Source organism: Euleptes europaea, chromosome 2, assembly GCF_029931775.1.
Source record: "Euleptes europaea isolate rEulEur1 chromosome 2, rEulEur1.hap1, whole genome shotgun sequence".
Classification (NCBI taxonomy): Eukaryota; Metazoa; Chordata; class Lepidosauria; order Squamata; family Sphaerodactylidae; genus Euleptes; species Euleptes europaea.
Window position 1 is genome coordinate 87,268,101 of NC_079313.1, and position 17,505 is coordinate 87,285,605.

At 43.1% G+C, this 17,505-nt stretch overlaps 1 protein-coding gene across 1 annotated transcript in view; it reads right to left on the bottom strand.

The window, feature by feature from the left end:
- Positions 1-2,926: 2,926 nt before the first annotated feature.
- TFEB (transcription factor EB) overlaps positions 2,927-17,505 on the bottom strand; it is an 80,445-nt gene continuing 65,866 nt past the window's right edge. The window contains exons 2-9 of the mRNA XM_056867723.1: positions 16,009-16,251; positions 15,499-15,747; positions 14,064-14,144; positions 10,791-10,911; positions 10,601-10,657; positions 8,117-8,192; positions 5,670-5,817; positions 2,927-3,431 (exon numbers count right to left, since the gene is read on the bottom strand). Coding sequence (XP_056723701.1) covers positions 2,982-3,431; positions 5,670-5,817; positions 8,117-8,192; positions 10,601-10,657; positions 10,791-10,911; positions 14,064-14,144; positions 15,499-15,747; positions 16,009-16,212 — 1,386 coding nt within the window. The 5' untranslated portion in view covers positions 16,213-16,251 and the 3' untranslated portion in view covers positions 2,927-2,981. The remainder of the gene's footprint in view (positions 3,432-5,669; positions 5,818-8,116; positions 8,193-10,600; positions 10,658-10,790; positions 10,912-14,063; positions 14,145-15,498; positions 15,748-16,008; positions 16,252-17,505) is intronic.

The window sequence follows — 17,505 nt, forward strand, 5'->3', positions numbered from 1 at the left end:
TTTGGTAAACGACTCTGGTTCTGGAATCAAAACCTCTACAAACAAGAACTGGTTAAGAGAGGGGGGAAGCTCTCACCTGAGATGTTAGAATCAGCTCCCCTGTGGATTTCTGCTGTTGTTTAAATCCTTGGATAAGCATCCTGAGCTGGATTAGGATCAAAGGATAAATTCCTCTCCCTTTCTCCATAGATCCAGGTTCAAAGATGGATTGTAGGTAGCATTAAAAAGGCCTTAAGGCATACACACCACAAGTTAGTTCAAAAGGACTAAAAATAGGCTAACAAGTTTAAAAACAACAACCACGTGACACTTTCCCAAACACAAAAACACTACCCTGCATCCCAATCCAACCAGATCTCTACACTTATTTTTGCATCTTAAAGACACATCATATATCACAGAGCGATTAACTAGAAAATTTAGTTTCAAGATACTCCAATGGAAATTTGCCAGGGGGACTTTTTAGTTGGAACCAACATCTTGCAGGCCTAATGACACAAAGTGAAATAACAGAAAGACTAGGGTCTACCCCAAATGTCACTGAAAATTAATCAGAAACACCTTCTCCAAGAACTGTTCCTTGTTTGCTCACGTTCAGGCACTGAGACAATATATTGCTCTTGTCAAAAAACATGACGCTAAGCCCCTGGCAATGGATGCGTGAAGCAACTGAGAGCATGTCTGAGGATTCCCTCTGATACCACAGGCACGCTGGCGCAAAATACACAAGATGCAAGACTGGGAGGAGGCATCTTGGCATCTTCTGAATTTCCTGAGCTACCAAACAGACTACAGAATTGTACAGAAGACAGGTCCACCAGAGGGTTTTTTTTTTTTTTACTACACCATTCCTAAGATTGCCTGGAAGCATACCTGAGTCCTGATCAAAATGCCCTGAGAAAATGAGGGACTGATAGCTGGCATAAAATCCAGCCACTGTCAAACCACCCAAGACTGCCTGATTCTTTTTGCCTGTGTGTCTGCCACCTAGCGATCTATTACTTAGCAAACTCCAGGTGCCAGAACACTCAAATAAAGTTATGAAAATAAGCTAACCTACATGCTTTCTGAACAGATACAAGTTATTTATTTCAAACAGTGGTGAATAAAAGGGGGGACCTGCTACATGGTCTATCTTCATTCTGATTGTGCAAGAGTCCCAAGTAGGATATACAGGGGCAGAAGAGTTGCGTGTACTTGGTGTCCCCCTCCCCACCAAATATAAGTCCATGTGCAAATCACCAGTTTATGATAACCACTAAAAAAGTATAGAAAAGTGGCAGCTTTTCCTTTGTGTTTTGATTAGAAATAGATGCACATGAATGCGGAGTGAAAGAACACCACACATCTCCCCAAACACAGGTGTTTAACAGAAGTGGATAAATGAATCTGCCCTCAGAGTTGAGCTAATTCATAATGGGCAACTACTACATTTGCAACAATTTACTGAACAAATTTGAACAAACTGGTGCAAAACAGGGATCTTGGAAACCCAGCTAAAAATCCCCATACTACCACAAAGTAATTAATTATTACTTAATCAATTAATAGCTCCTTCCTTCATTTGCTTGGGGTAAGTCACAGTCTCTCAGCCTAAGCTACATCACAGGGTTGGTAAAATAGGGAGGGAGAACCAGCCTACGCTGACCTGAGCTACTTAGAGAAAGGAAGGGAATAAAATGTAAGAGGATTCAAGGAGTTTCTTTCAGGAACAAGGGATGTTTGGGGGTAAGGATGGAATTTTGCAAATCTCTAAAAATAGGCAGCATCTCTCTAACATCCAGATCAAAGGGGGCAATGCAATGGGCCAGGGGCCACCAGAGGAAGATTCCAAGTTAGGCATATGGCCCCAGAACTTTATACGGAAACCTGATGTGGACAAAAACCACAATCCTAGATGAAGGAGAAACACACACAAAGACAGAGGTACTTACAGCCACCAACCTTCATTTTAAATGTTTTAAAAAAGCCAAGTCACCATTCTTGCTGGGTAAATTGTTGTGCTGTTTTTAAACTTTCAAAATGCCTTCAGGTGTACACCCACTTCTCCCTCAGGTACACATGTGGGTACCTTGGATTTCTGGCTAAAAGACTAAGCAAAAGAGAAGCCAAATCCAAAATTAGACCTCAGAAGCCTGAGTTCTGACCAGGAGTCTGAAATGTGCTTGAATGGAGTGTGCATTTTGAAAACCTGCAAATAATTTAACTAAGATCACTACATCCCACTTGGGCATCTAACTTCGGAAAGATTCTGTGAGAGTTCTAATACTATCGCCCCATCACACCACAGGATTGACACAAAGCAACCGGTCACATACTGTTCGCCGATAGCACCACACTCTCCTTCTTGCAGAGTGTACTGGACATCTCTGCCCTATTTGAGGAAAGGAGCCCCGATGCAGGAACATATCTCAAGCAAGCCATTGCTCTCAACTGCCTGGTGACAGCAGCTGAAGAGGTGGGGGGAGAGGAGAGAGCACAGAGATCCTTGGGGGGGGGGCGAATTGGTCTGCGAGAATACATTAGCGTCAAGCCTCAGTTAAAGCCGCTTTTCAAACAGGACAAACTGTTGCCTGGCCACCATCAACCACCAAGATCACTCCATTGCCAGAACACTCAAGGAGGCTTTGCAGGACACGTAGCATGAAGGCACCTGAGATGCACCTGCAGGAATCACAGGGGCTGAAAGAGGATTGCAAGGCCATGATTGTCCTGTGGCCGTGGCAAGTGAGGCAGGGCCGCTCAGTTTTTGGCAAGCTGGGACAGACGGGGAAACTTGGGAGGGTTAACATTCCCAGAGCTGGTGTTGATCCTTGTGCCGACACCCCCCTCCCCCACCCGGCACGAACAGCCTCCTGTTCAGGATGCATTTCTTTTTAGTCCCCCAAACCCTTGACGGGGTCTGCAGGGATAAGGCAGAGAGAGACGAATCTTCACAACAATATTTGACGCCTAGTCTTTCCTCCTTTGCACAGTTCCAATCACAGCATGTCTGTGTCCTCCATGCTGAAGCTGCTTCTACGACTGCTCGCCTTTGAAGCCTCAGGAGACACCGCCGAGAACAGGGGATCTGACGCCACAGGCAGCATGGTGTCTTCCATTAACATCAAGTCCAGCTCCTTCTTGGACAAGGCGGGGAAGGAGACGTTTTGGCTGGGGTCCAGCGGGTCATGGAATCCTCTGGAGTTGTCATCAAAACTCAGGCTGTGAGTGAAGTCCAGCTGATGATACGGGGACTGTGGAGGAGCGTAGGAAGGTTGGTGCCGAGTCTCTTGATCAGGATGTAGTGGTGGCTGCTGCTGGATCTCTGCAGTTGTCCCTTCCTCCCCGGAGACCTCTTGCTTTACAACCTGGTGAGCTAATTCGGCCACATTCATGCCAGAGGGTGAAGTGGCTGGCAGCCCGTGGACTCTAGCCTGCATCTCTAGCTCCTGTAGGACAAGACACATACAGATTTTTAAAAAGAGTTCTTACGCAAAGCCATCTGCTGCCAGCAGATGAAGCCTTTTTTGTTCATTTGCTTTCTTTGGCGTTCCCTGAGTGATCCCTCCTTCCTGACTAAACTGTTGTTTGTATGTATTGTGTTTTGTCTGTATTATAGCTGTGTTTTTAATTGTTTTAATGATCTGTGTTTTGGGGGGGGCTGGTTTTAATATGTGGTTTTATTGTGTATGTTTTAATTTGTTAGCTACCTTGGTGGCCCTTACAAAGGTGGGATATGAATGTTGTAAATAAAATAAATAAATAAATAAATAAATAAAAGCCAAAGTCTCAGAAATGACACTAATCTCATCCACTCCAGCAGCTTTACAATGACCTTGCCAGAGGTCCAATAAAAACAGATGATATTGCAGCAGATACATCGTTACCTGGCCTTTGTGACACATGCTTGGGAACTTCCCAGCTGGACTATAATAGGCTCTAAGTGTGGCTGCCTTTGAAGATCTTTGAGATATTTCCATTGGTTCAGAATATTGCTACCCTCTCATTAGCAAATGTGAGCTAACAGGAGTAAATTACAGCAGTGCTGAAGAACTACATTAACTCCTGGCTTGTTTACTAGTGTAATTCAAGGACTTGTTAACTTTCAAAGGCCTAAACACCCTCCAGTCCAGAATTCCTGCCATATAAGCCTGCATATGCATACATATGCAGCTGAAGAAGACTTGCTCTGATTCCTTCCTTCATCTGAGACTGCTCAAGAAGAAAGGCAGGGCATCCTTAGCAATGGTTCCTTCATTAAGGAACTTCTCTCCACACAGACGTTCTCAGCTTTACTTTCTCTTCTAAGGGAACTATAAAATTCTTACTCTGGCAGGTATTTCAGAGCGTGGCATGGTTGTGATTGGCCTGCCAGTAGCTGAAAATTGAGTTGCTAAAGCGATTCATCTACCATTATCAGGAAGAGGCCATAGTTCAATGGTACAGCATCTGCTTTGCATACCCCAGGCTTTGCAAGGTCCCAGACTCAATTCCTGGTCTCTAAAAGAGTCAGATAGTAGGTGATGTAAAAACTTTGACCTGAGACCACGGAGAGCGACTACTAGTCAGAGTAGACAAGACTGACCTCGACAGATCAATGGTCTGACTCTGATTATAAGAGTTTCATGTGTACAATTATTGTTTGCAGTTCTGTTGCTTTTAATCATTGTATAGCGAAGAGTTTTAAACTGAAATTTATAGTATATTAATAAATAGCGTTATTAGACTATCCTGCTTTACCAATAGCACTCGCCAACCAATCTGAAAATTTCCAGCCTTTTTTTGCCCAGATATCTCATGTAAAGCACAACACAGACATTTATATTTTACAGAGGTCAGTCTGATCTAAAATTTCACATTAAGACTCTTGTAGCAAAAAAGATTAGTCTTGTGACACTTAAAGACTAACACAGTTATTGCTGCTGAAAACTTCAAAGGCCTTCCTCAGCTACTGCAAGACATCCATGTACCAGAGTTCTGGATTGCGTCTTACAGACCATGAGCACAAAGATACTCCTGGATTTTTCCATTAACCCCTTTTTGCAGTGGTTCTGAGAGCTCCAAAAAGCAGATTTGGGAAAGATGGGGGAGGGGGGCTTCCTGAATAAAAAACATGGGCATGGGGTGTGTGTGTGGACTAGACAAAACTGCCTTCATCTACCAACAGTGAGGTATCGAAAGTGGTAGGTACGATGATTTCACTCAATTCCACCTCCTCATGGCAGCTCTTCTGACATTTTGTCTCAGAGTCTCCCTAGGCTTTCCACATCAGCAATCACCTTCCACTTATGGTTTGTAGGATCCTCTGTCTTTATATTACCATAGGGCCAAACTAGATGAGACAGTGAGATCTCTCTGGCAAACATTAGAGATAGCCAGCTCCAGTTGATTATACTGAGTCATGTGAGCAGCAAAGTCATACGTATACAGCTGTCACCATTGGTGAAGTGGTGAAGGCCATCATACAAATTGGCTTTGTAGCGAAGGATGTCCATCTACTTCACGTCTTACCAGAAAGTCAGGCTATGAGACAGTGCTACCAAGTAGAGGGGGTGAGTTAAAGGAAGCTTAGCATGGTTGGAAGCTTAGCATGTCTTCCATGAGGAGGTAAAGAGAATAGGGCTTCTACGAGCAGGCAAAAAAGAATGAGAATGCGCGAGCGAGCATAAAATTTTTTGAAGACCCACTTGTATGCGGAGCCAGAGCTGCTTGTTTGCCATTTCCAAGCGCCGAGAATGATTCTCAAGATCTCGTGACCTCTGCAGATCCTTCTGCATCCTTCTGATGTAATCCACAGAGGCCTTCAGGATTGTCCCTTTGTTCCAGCGTACGTCCCTGAAGCAAAACAAGGGAGCAAGGCATTAGAGATTACCTGAGACTCAGAGAAGTGCTTGGGACAGTCATACGTAGAGAATGTTTGATGTCCAAACATTCCAAGCAAATGAAGGAAGGGGCTATAAAGTGATCATGGTAATTTAATACATGGTTTACATTTCCCGGGGGAGAGGGGCAAAAAAATCCATTAGGAAATCATGGCACACTGAACTAATTGCCAGAAAAATAAATAAATAAATAAATGAGCAAACTAAAACTTGTTTGCCTTTTAAGCTGGCATGCCAGCTGAGAAAACACAAGGTTGGAACTAGAAAAGGTTGTACTGCACTATCAACAACAATGGAGGATTATCATGTAAGAATTGGTGAAGAAGCAGTGTCTCCGTAACACTAACTTAATTAGAAGTGATGTGCACTTTGTGAGCTGACCTGCCAGTCAACCCTATGGTATACCTGGATGATATCTAGGAATAATTAATGATGGGAATGATGGCCGGAGTTGGACCACGACAGTCACCGCTGGAACACTCCCTGATACACAACACCTCTTTTCTAGTGGACAGTTAATGTCATAAGCTGGAGCAACAGTCTAAATGCTGATTGAATCAGGGGAATCTGACAAACAGTAAAACACATGATTAAATTGACTCTTCCTATCTGATTCAGAGAAAGCAGAGAGAATAATTTCAGAAGGCAGCAATGTTGGTCTGCAGTAGCATAGCTAGACTCAAGTCCAGTAGCACCTGAGAGACCAACAGGATTTTAAAGAGTCAAAGCTCCCTTCATCAGATACCACAGAGAAGAAGTCCTCTCTGTTCTGGAGGGAAAAGGCCTTATAACATTAATTTACTCGCCATATTTTTATCTATTTATTTTAGAATATCTTTAAACCCAACTTTTCATCTTGGCCAGATGTTCAAGGCAATGTTGTATTTACAATGTGAGCAACAATATTTAAAGATTTTGTGCTATTCTGAATAGGAGTCTTATTTCATTCAGTTATCAGATTTTTTTAAATTAAAAAAAATGGAGCATCAAGCTTAAGTAGTTGGCACTTGCAAATACAAATGATAGAATCATAGAGTTGGAAGGGACCACCAGGTCCATCTAGTCCAACCCCTTGCACAGTGTAGGACATTCACAGCTACCTCCCCCACACACACACCTCCAGTGACCCCTACTCCATGCCCAGCTTTTCAAATGTATAGATCCTTTCAAACATATATATCTAGGAATCATTATTACAGGGAGAGGGTTGATAGGCTTTGGCTCAGTGAGGGAGCCAATGCTCTGTATGCAGAAAGGCCTCAGGTTCAGTTGCTGTATTTCCAGTTAAAGGCTCCAGGTTGCAAATATTGGGAAAGGCCAGTCTCTCCCTGAGATCTTGGCCAATCAGGACAGGACTGAGCTATAGGGACCACAGCTCTAAATCCATTAAAATATTTTTATATGTTCACAAAAAGCAATTTATTCTCATTATCTAGAACTATATTAGTATCTTTACAAACTTCACACATCAATATAACCTTGGTCTTAGCTGATGCATCATTTGACAAAGATCGTGATACGGATAGGATTTGCTGATTTATGCCTCTAGTTCAACCAGATGTTCAGGCTTTGAAGCATAAACGGTGCTCTTTAAGCAGCCATATAAGACTATTCTAAAGGGACTAGAATATGTTGGTTGACCTTGGCAACCAAAGAAGTGTTCTTCTTTGCCCAATCTGCTCCTTGGGACAGTTTAGATTTTTTTAAAAAAATCTGGCATATCAAATTGGCTCCAGTTAGCATAAAATTGGTTAACCCACAAGACCTAAGCCCATAAAAGCTTGTGAATAAAACAGCTCTACTCCCCCTCCCAAATAAGGGACTTGGAGCCCTTTTCATAATGCCAAAGTTCATTAAACTTTGCAGTTTCCAAAAAGCGCAACTATAGTAGCACAAATTGCCATAAAGGAAAAAGGAAAACATCAAGGCTAAAAGTAGACATGAGGTGTTACAACGTAACACAGATCATGCTAAATCCCTATAAAATGGGAGGAGAGATCTAAAGCCCAGCTTCATTTCTCCCATGTAATATTTTATTTGGCCTTTAAAATCCTGGTACTGAAGACAAAACATATATTGTGAAGGATTTTTTGTTTTTTTTGTTTTTTGCATCAGAAATTAAAATATTGTTTTCTGGAGATATGGGAAGATGATACTTTCACAGCTAGCTCTGTTCCCATTATGTGTTTCTCTGCTTGGTGTCCTGCCTAGGAAGTAGCAGGATTCCCCCTTTAATTTTTACCAGAACCTACAGGTCTCCAGCTTTAGGGATCAGCATTCCCAGTTCCTTAATACGATCATTGATGTTGAATCTTCGTCTTCTTTCAACTAAAGCAGGGGGGGGGGGGAAGAAAAATATCAGGAACTTGATACAGGGATATTTCATCAGTGATCACAGTGATACATGGTGATTGCCACCTAATATATCCAATTGAGGTTCTCAGCACCTGATCTCTGCATCCATTAACTGGAGTTGCCCATAGAGATGATGCCAAATGGTGGATGGCTACGGAACAGCCAGCCAGCTGCCAGTACCATTCATCTGTAACTGGAGGAGGAGGAATCATCACAGGGAAGAACACTGAGGCTTGGATTCAGCCCCCCTCCAGCATCTTTTTCAAACAGATGACCCCATTGGTTCTTGTAGGTTATCCGGGCTGTGTAACCGTGGTCTTGGAATTTTCTTTCCTGAGAGACACTGTCCTTCAGTGTTACTACTCTGAAGATGCCTGCCACAGTTGCTGGCGAAACGTCAGGAAAGAAAATTCCAAGACCACGGTTACACAGCCCGGATAACCTACAAGAACCAATGAACTCTGACCGTGAAAGCCTTCGACAATAGATGACCCCATGTCTACAATCACAATTTAGCAGGGAAGTTGAAATAAGAGACATTCAGTGGCTCTCAGATAAATAAAATACAAGTTTCAAGTATGAAAAAAAAAGATTATTTATCTCTGTGTATTAGAGAGTACAAAAAGACAGATACCCTGCTCCAAAAAGTTTATAATCTAATATTTGACATAAGGGAGACAACAAATAGAGATAAACAGGGGAAGAATGTGAATTCATTACACCTTCAAGAGAGAGGCAGACAAAATGGAAATGTTTGTAACTTAATGTGTACGGATAGGAAAGGAATAGCTGGCATGTGGCTTAAATGAAGGGTGTCACTGAGATCAAAAGCAAACTGTGATTTTAAAAAAAGAATTAGTGCAACAGATTACTTGCTGCAAGTCACTGTTCAGATTTCTGAGACGTTCAGAATTTTTTTAAAGGAGTCCTCTGCATTTCAGAGATGACATTTAAAAATGTGAAGATACTACCTTCTTCTCTAAACAGTCACAGCATAGGTTTAAGTCAGGCCCAAAAAGGACTATCAGTATCACTTTCTTGGCCTGTCCCAAAGGCAGCAGCGCGGGGCGGGGGGGAGGGAGGGAGAATTGCTTATAACACATCCTTACTAGGAATTGTATTAAAAGCAGGTATTTATTTCTTTTTCTTTTTTTGTTAATGAAATCTAACAGCAAACTGTGCAATTGCAGATTTCCTCCAGACAGAGGCAGCATAGTGACATGAATGAACACTGCAAGGGTGCCAGACGCCAACCAGGTGATAAGAATACTTGCATGATATCCAGGTGGAATGGACAAAAGCAGCAGGAGGAAAGAAAAGAGATCCATAGGCCAGCTCTATGTACTTTCAAGAATCATCTCCATTTGCAGTTCTGGGTTCCTTCCCTACATCAGGGCAAGCTACATATCTGTATTAACCAAGTAGTTCAAGTTTGATGCTGGTTGTGGTACAATTGCAGCCTCATTCCACCTAAGGGTTAACTTGAGTATTAAGAAGGCCCAGTCGGTCTAAGCAGGTACGCCTGGCTTAGGAATCATAGTTCCTTTTCTCTCCCAAGGTCCAGCAGTGCAACAAGTTAAATAGCAGTCATTTTTGAAAACCAGGCCTGGCTGTGGTAAAAGAAGCAGGGTGGGGGGGGGAGGAGTAGGTGCAAGTGTTTTCTGGGAGACTCCTAAGGGGATAGGATCTCACTGGTTGAAGCGTACCATCTGATGCTGTAGGCCAAACCTATAATTGGATATGGGGGTTTAGGGTGCTATCTTTCACTGCTCTGGTTTGTTTTCCCTTTGCCTATCTTCCTGACGTCTGTGCCTGATGCTTAAGGTGGTGTTCTTTGTTGTGCCACAGTTTGGATTACTCTTCTGCTTGCAATGGGTAGCCATGTTAGTCTGTCACTAGCACTGGAAAAGAGCAAGAGTCCAGAGGCACCTTAAAGACTAACAAAATTTCTGGCAGGGTTGCTTGATTGCTTGCTATTATCAGAGGACTAACAGAAGATTTATCATCTGTACTGCAGGTATGCTGTGAGCTGTATAGTGAGATAGCATTGTTCTTTTTGTTGCTCTTGGACCTAACAGGGAATACGCTGGAATTTTAACTATTTTGCTTTAACTTTAAAACATAAAATGCCTTTATATTATACCTGGTTTGGTTAATGTATGAGCAGGAATCTCCTTGGAACTCACGTTAAAGTGGTTTGGTGGCTTTGCCAAGTTTTGGGGAGGCTGCTCAGGGTTCCATAGTGTTGGAACCAGGAACAACATCCCTGTAGGGTGGTTTCAGTCCTGAAACTGGTGCTGTATCAGAAACATGCCAGCATGCTATATACTAAGACCACTGGAGAGGAGTTTGAGAAGGAATTCCAGACAGGCACTACTCACTCAGATTATGATTGTCCTTTTTCTGACGTTCCTTTGCCAGAGCACGATTCTCAGCATCTAGAAAACAAAAATACAACTGAATCAGTGAGCCAGCAGAAACAAGAGCCGTATTTAATGGGCTCGTGCACCCATAAACTCCCCACTGAACAACTCAGACATGAACCAACTGGTCACGCCCGACCAGTATTACCTGTGAGCTCTCTCTTCTGGGTAAGATCAGCAGGGCAGGAGCTGCTGGTGATGCCAACCAGAGAGGATGTCATCTGAGGGTCACTGCTGTACACATTCATATGGCTGCTGGAGAGTGGTAGCTGAAAAATAAAGGAAGGAAAGCAAAAATTATCCGATCGTGGCATAAGAAACCCCATGATTGAATAAGGGGCAAAACAGCAACCAGATGCAAAAGCTCTGGATCCAGACAACCAGATTTCCCTCCCCTCAGTGAGTGGTGGTGGTGTCTAACCAAGAAAGAGGATTTTTTGAAGAAAAAGAAGAGGCTGCCTCCATCTGAAGATAAGTTAGCCAGTTCAAGTCATTATGCTTTTTTCAAAGCCGATATTTGTTTAATTTCACCAGACTCATTGATCAAATCTTGATAGGTTAGGTATTTGCTGCTCCTCAGTGTGAATTCTTCATAGTAAGCTTCAAAAGGGGACATTATTGGTGGAGAGGGGCTTATCCTTTTCTATAGTTGTTCCATACTTTTAAAAGAGCAGGCTTTACATCACAATCCAGAGAAATTTGTTTCAGTGCAACTAGAGCTTTTGTCACATTAGAGGTCCATAGCAAATTATGAAATCCAACCAGTGGATCTGCTCTTTCTAGAACCAGCTTCCTATCCATCTGACACTTAATCCAATCCATTATCCAGACGACACATGGGGTATGATAGTATAATTTCAAATTTGGCAGTCCAAGCCCTCCTCTCTTCTTGTTGTCTTGAAGTGTTTTAAATCTCACCCTTGGTTTTTTTCTATTCCAAACAAATTTGTTTATTTTTTGTTGCCAACACTATCCTTGAGGGCCACTGGTAGTAACTGAAATAAGAAGTTAAGTCTGGGGAGTACATTCATTTTTATTGTCGATATTCTACCTAGCCATGAAATATTGAATTTGGACCATCTGTCCAGGTCTTTCTCTGTTTCTTACCAGACCCTAAGATAGGGTGTTACCGCATTATGTATTCCCAGCGATGTATTAACGGTTTGAAAATGTTATAAAAAATACTGTTTGCACTTTGTTCGGCCCCTTTAGCTGTGAAGACGTCTTCCAACCATTTTTTAGCCGTGGCATCCAAAACCCTTTTAAAGCGATGTTTTTAATAACATTTTCAAACTCTTAATACATCGCTGGGAATACATAATGCGGTAACCCCCATAGTTGGCTTAGAGGAGGGTATTATTTTGAGATGTTATACATATACCCAACTATTTTACCGGGTCTTTTGTGATTTGGCATTTGGTAATGTCCATCAGGCCCTGACCTGGATGGCCCAGGCTAGCCTGATCTCGTCAGATCTCAGAAGCTAAGCAGGGTCAGCCCTGGTTAGTATTTGGATTGGAGACCACCAAGGAATACCAGGGTTGCTGTGCAGAGGAAGGCACTGGCAAACCACCTCTGCTAGTCTCATGCCATGAAAACCCCCAAAATGGGTCACCATAAGTCGACTGCGACTTGTCGGCACTTTACACACACACACACACACACACACACAATGTCTATCCGAGACTTTTGTTCTTTCTTCTTCAGTAAGATTGAAAGTTAAAATTTTGGTTTTTTGCCTTGTTAAGCTTATACCCTGTATATTGGTACCCCGATTTTCCCAATATGCAGGGTATAAGCTTAACAAGGCTGCCTCCATGAAGGACTCCGTTGCCATTGTTGTTTCAGTGAGACTGGCGGTTGTTTCAGCAAGACAGTGAGACTGCACAAGGTAGGGTAGTTGAAGATTGCTTCCACAAGGAGCTCACGATCTGGTTTTTTAGTATTCACATGGCATCGTCCTTATTTTGTCCACTTTCTGGGTTTTCCTCTGCTTTGCTCTGTTATTTCTGCAACCTGGTTTACTACAATCTTTCCTGAAAGATCATGTCAAAGTGGGACCACAGCCAGGTGGACTGGAAGATGCACACTCAAACCTCCCACCCACTTTGGTGCTATTTTATTGCCGTCATCCCCTTGTGCTCAATATTTGTGAAACTGCTTAAGCTGATGACTCTTTGTCTCCCTCAGGATTGTTCTTTTAATTGGGAAAAATCCAAGGAGACCAGCCAGTCTGACCTTGGAATAATTCCTGCCTGATCTACAGTAGGCCCATGAAATGGGATTCACAGGTAGCCATCAGGTCCTGTTTTTCTCTAGGCAAAAGCTATAACCCAGTAGAGCTTCGCAGGTAGAAGGTCCCAAGTTCAATTCTTGACATGTGCAATTAAAATTATCTAAGGCAGCAATGCCAACCCATACCCAAAAAGCCACTTCCAGTCAGATGGGAAAGTTCTGGTATAGATAATGGGCATACAGCTGGACTTACTATGACAGCTCATATCCTATATCCAGGATATATTCAGAGAGGTGTATGCATATCTTTTGCCACCTATCTGAATATTAGTATTTACAGCAGCTGTTAAATTGCAATGCACCATGACAGCAACCCTGAAACAGCACATGCTCTGGGCAACGGCGAGACCTTGCATGATTTTTGAATAATCACAAAGCATCTTAAGTGTATCTCCTTCCCACGCTTCCAATTTAGCAGCAAAGAATGCCAAACAGAGAAGAAAGGGTGCCATTTGAACAAAGCAAAGAACCATTTTGACAGGTAAGTACACGGGGAAGCACTAGGAAGGACCTATAGCAATATTGGTTTTTGCCAAAATGGCCCAGAGAGAGAGAGTAGATGACATTTTATTGATCCCCATCACTTTGGAAAATGCAGCTGGAAGTCCTCAAGGGAGGGCTACAGCATTAAGAGGGTGCAGAACAATCCACTGCCTAGAGTGAACTCATGTATTCCACCTTCCCTGACTCTTCCACCTCTCAGCAGTGAAATAAAAAATGCATCTTTCCCATTCTTCTCCTCAATGCACATAGAAACTCATGTCCAAACAGGAAATACAAAGGTTGGGGAATGCGGGGTCTACCCTAACTGCTAGTAAGGCAAGGTGAGCTGCGTTCAGCTCACCATGGGATCTCCTTCTTCAGATTGTTTCCTGTCTGTTTACTACAATGGGAGGTGAGAGGCAAGTAATCCCAAAAAAGCACTCCCAAACTCACAACATATACGACAAGGAAGAAGTGACATCCCAAAAAGGGCAGACGGCGGCTTATTTTACCTCTAGAAACATTTGAATGTAGCTCCACTAAAGCTTCACTACCCTTCTGCCCAGCCAGTGGTCTTCTGGTTCTCCTTCTGCCATTAATCCCTCCCAGAGTGACTGCAAGAGGCAAAAAGGGGGAGACTCACAGTATTGGGCATATGAATTTCTGGATTAATACATCCCACGGTGGTTGTCAGCTGCATGATGTCTTCAATGACGTCATCTATCTGAAAGGAAAAGGGACACCCTTTCAAACATGCCAGGGGATTTCCTCTACCCAATCAATACAGAATTTTAAAAAAACTCTTCAAGTGTATGCACATATGGCGGACACACACTCTTAGGTTTAAGAACCTCATCTAAGGAATGTTTAGCTTTATACATCCTTACAGTTTTCTGCCTGGAAAAGACAAGTGTTCCCTCCACAGCCAGCATTTCTCTTACCTTAGAGCCAATCTATACATGACACAAGTGGTCAGGATATTGTGTGTTTTAGGTGAAGAAGGAAGGAAGGAAAGAAGAAAAGAAACTGCTGCAGGGAAGGGATGGAGGGGCCAATTTGGACCAGGGATATGGCATGGGATATACCCCTTTCCCCAACATGTGGATTGGGGAGGAGTAAATCTTCCTCTTGATCCAAATTACCCTCCCCTTGCAGTTGCTTTTTGCCTTTAAAAACCCTGTAGGAGATCCTAATCACACATCTCCCTTGACATGGTACTTTATTCTCTTACTTCCTACTATATTTCTAATAGCCAAGCTGGATGACAAGCAGTGCATTGTAAGCTGGAATTTACCACAAATGGAGGGAGACTGCATGTCTTAACCTATCCTTTTAGCCTAACCGTCTCAGACATCCTAGGTTCCTTAATCCCTCATTGGAAGGTTTTTTCCCATTAGATGGAATATTTGATACAGGACAGCATTCCAATACTCATGCTGTGCCTTCAGTGTGAAGTGGTACAGTCCAACAAGAGTTCCATTATGTGAGTGTGCTGGTGGTTAATAGTGGTGGACTCTGATCTGGAGAGCTGGGTTTGATTCCCCACTCCTCCACATGAGTGGCAGACTCTAATCTGGTGAATGGGGTGGTTTCCCCACACCTACACATGAAGCCTACTGGATGACCTTGAGCTAGTCACAGTTCTGTTCAAACTGTCTCAGCCCCCACCGACCTCACGAGGTGTCTGTTGTTGGGAGAGGAAGGGAAGGCAATTGTAAGCTGGTTTGAGACTCTCTAAAGGTAAAGAAAAGCAGGGTATAAAAACAACCTTCTTCTTCTGTTCATGAAGTGTAACTCTAAGGCCATTTATTCATGGGAGGTTTTGCCTTGGATTTGCTGCTCTCTAGATGCATATTTTCCCCATCGGAATTCTCAGAACTCAAAAAGAAGCCTAAGAGATAATTTGTGAGGAGAGGCAGATCCTGGAGTAGAAATGGGCTAGCCTTTACTGCTTCCTTCATGAAATGCTACGGAAAGATACTGGGAATAGCAGGGCTGCATCCACACTTGGTTTTGTAATTCTGCAACAGCCATCCAACAAACCCCTCTGCCCCCATGCGGGGAAGTCACATACACACCTCCCTCTCTGGGTTAGAGCCAATGTTAAGCATGGCCATTGGACTGTTCGGGGTGCTGTTTCCTGCAGAAGAGGACATGACATGGCTTGGCCGGACGCCAGGTGAGGCCGAAGGGGGAGGCTTGGGAGATGGAGCACTGAGCAGAGGAGCAAACTTGTTCCCATATGTTTCAGACAGGTATTCTTGGACCTTCTTGTCTCGTGACTTTTGTAGGTGGTACGTCGTAGGGTTCTCCAGGAAGGACTGAACCTGAAAGCAAGTTATTCAAAGGTGTGGGGAGGGGAGAGAAGAGAAAAAGAGTCATCATATAAAAAGGTGAAAACAATTTTCAGGCACTCAGGAAAAAGGTAACTTTTCATCAATATGTATTTCATCAATTTTTCATTATTATGTATTTATTTCAAAAAATTAATATGCAGACTCTAACAAAGACCTGCTCAAGGCAGCTCATGCTAAAATATTATAAGACCAAACAAGCCATTACAAAACAAGGAAGGGCTGGAACTGTACCTTTAAGACTTCTCCGGGCACAGAGGGTGGGGACTGGAAATTAACTGGCGTATTGATGGCAGGGGTCGGAGCCATAGGCATTTGCTGCTGCTGCTGCTGCTGCATGTAATGCATCATCGCCTGCTGCTGCACGCGCTCCCGTTGTTCCTCTTGTTGTACTTGCTCTCGCATGAGCTGCATCCGCAGGCCAATGCGTGACGCCATGGCGCACGCTTTGATTCTGCCCAAGGGACACTTGAAATCCTAGAAAACAAGGTTAAAAGGTTTAGCCTCAAGGATACACCATGAAGATAAGATTAGACCAACAGTGCAAACCTGTGAGTTACTCCAGGCTAAATTAGGGTTGTTAGCTGCAGCCAGCAATCCCCCAGAGGAACTAGGGTGTGGGGACAGGTGTACCGGCATCACGCCAGCCTCCAGTGAAAACCAGAAGTGACATCATTACATCAGAGCAACACTCTAGGATTTGCTGCTTTGGGTGAATCCTAAAGCATCAACCCCACCCCCATGTAATGACATAACCTGAGGTAAAAACCGTGTGCTGGCATGCCCCATTTTCCTCCCACCAGCCTTGGAAGCACCAGTGGAGAACACAGGTAAGCGGTGAGAGGTCTCCCACAATAACTAGTGGCCTGCCTAGTTTAAGCACACTGAAATCCATGGGTACTTTCACACATCCTGAATAATGCACTTTCAATCCACTTCCAATGCACTTTAAGTTTTGCAAGTGGATTTTGCTGTTTCACACAGTCAAATGCAGCTGCAAAGCACATTCAAAGTGGATTGGAAGTGCATGTATTCAGCATGTATGAAAGCGCCCCATGAGTTTCGACTGGAGTAACTCTGTGCAGGATTATACCAAAAAGGTCACATTTTATAGCCTAAGTCTTGTCATCAACTGCAAACTGTGCTTACCCACCGATCCCACTGGCCCTTCACAGACTCTGAGAGCTATTTGTTACAAGTTATTATAACCAGAATAATAGCCACAAACCTCTCAACTCTTACTGGCTGTCGTGTGAGTGCTCATTTTCTGTCCTCCATACTTTTATTTTTGTTCTGGTCTGTGTCACATAAGCTACAAAACAGATATCATTTCCCCAGAAATTTTTAAACTGAAACTCAGCTGGAGTTAAGGTCCATTTATTAAAACTAGAGCTAACAGCCAAACAAATACAGAAGCATATACAGAAGACAATTTCCAACTGCCCAAACAAATAAAATACAACTGGAGTTACAACTGTTGCAAAAGCTGCATTCACTACATTAGATTAGAGATCCTTACAAGAGGTCAAATCACCTGTGAATTGTTCATTGTAAGGCATTCTGACTACTAATGCTAACTGCAATTACTGACCATTAGAAAATGTAAAATAGAGCAAATCAAAAAAGTTTTCAGTGTTCTGGTTAATCTTAAAGTGTACTGATTTTTCTTTGCAGGTACATTTGAGCCACCGCCAACATCAAATACCTTTTCTAATTCAATTTTGCCCTGAC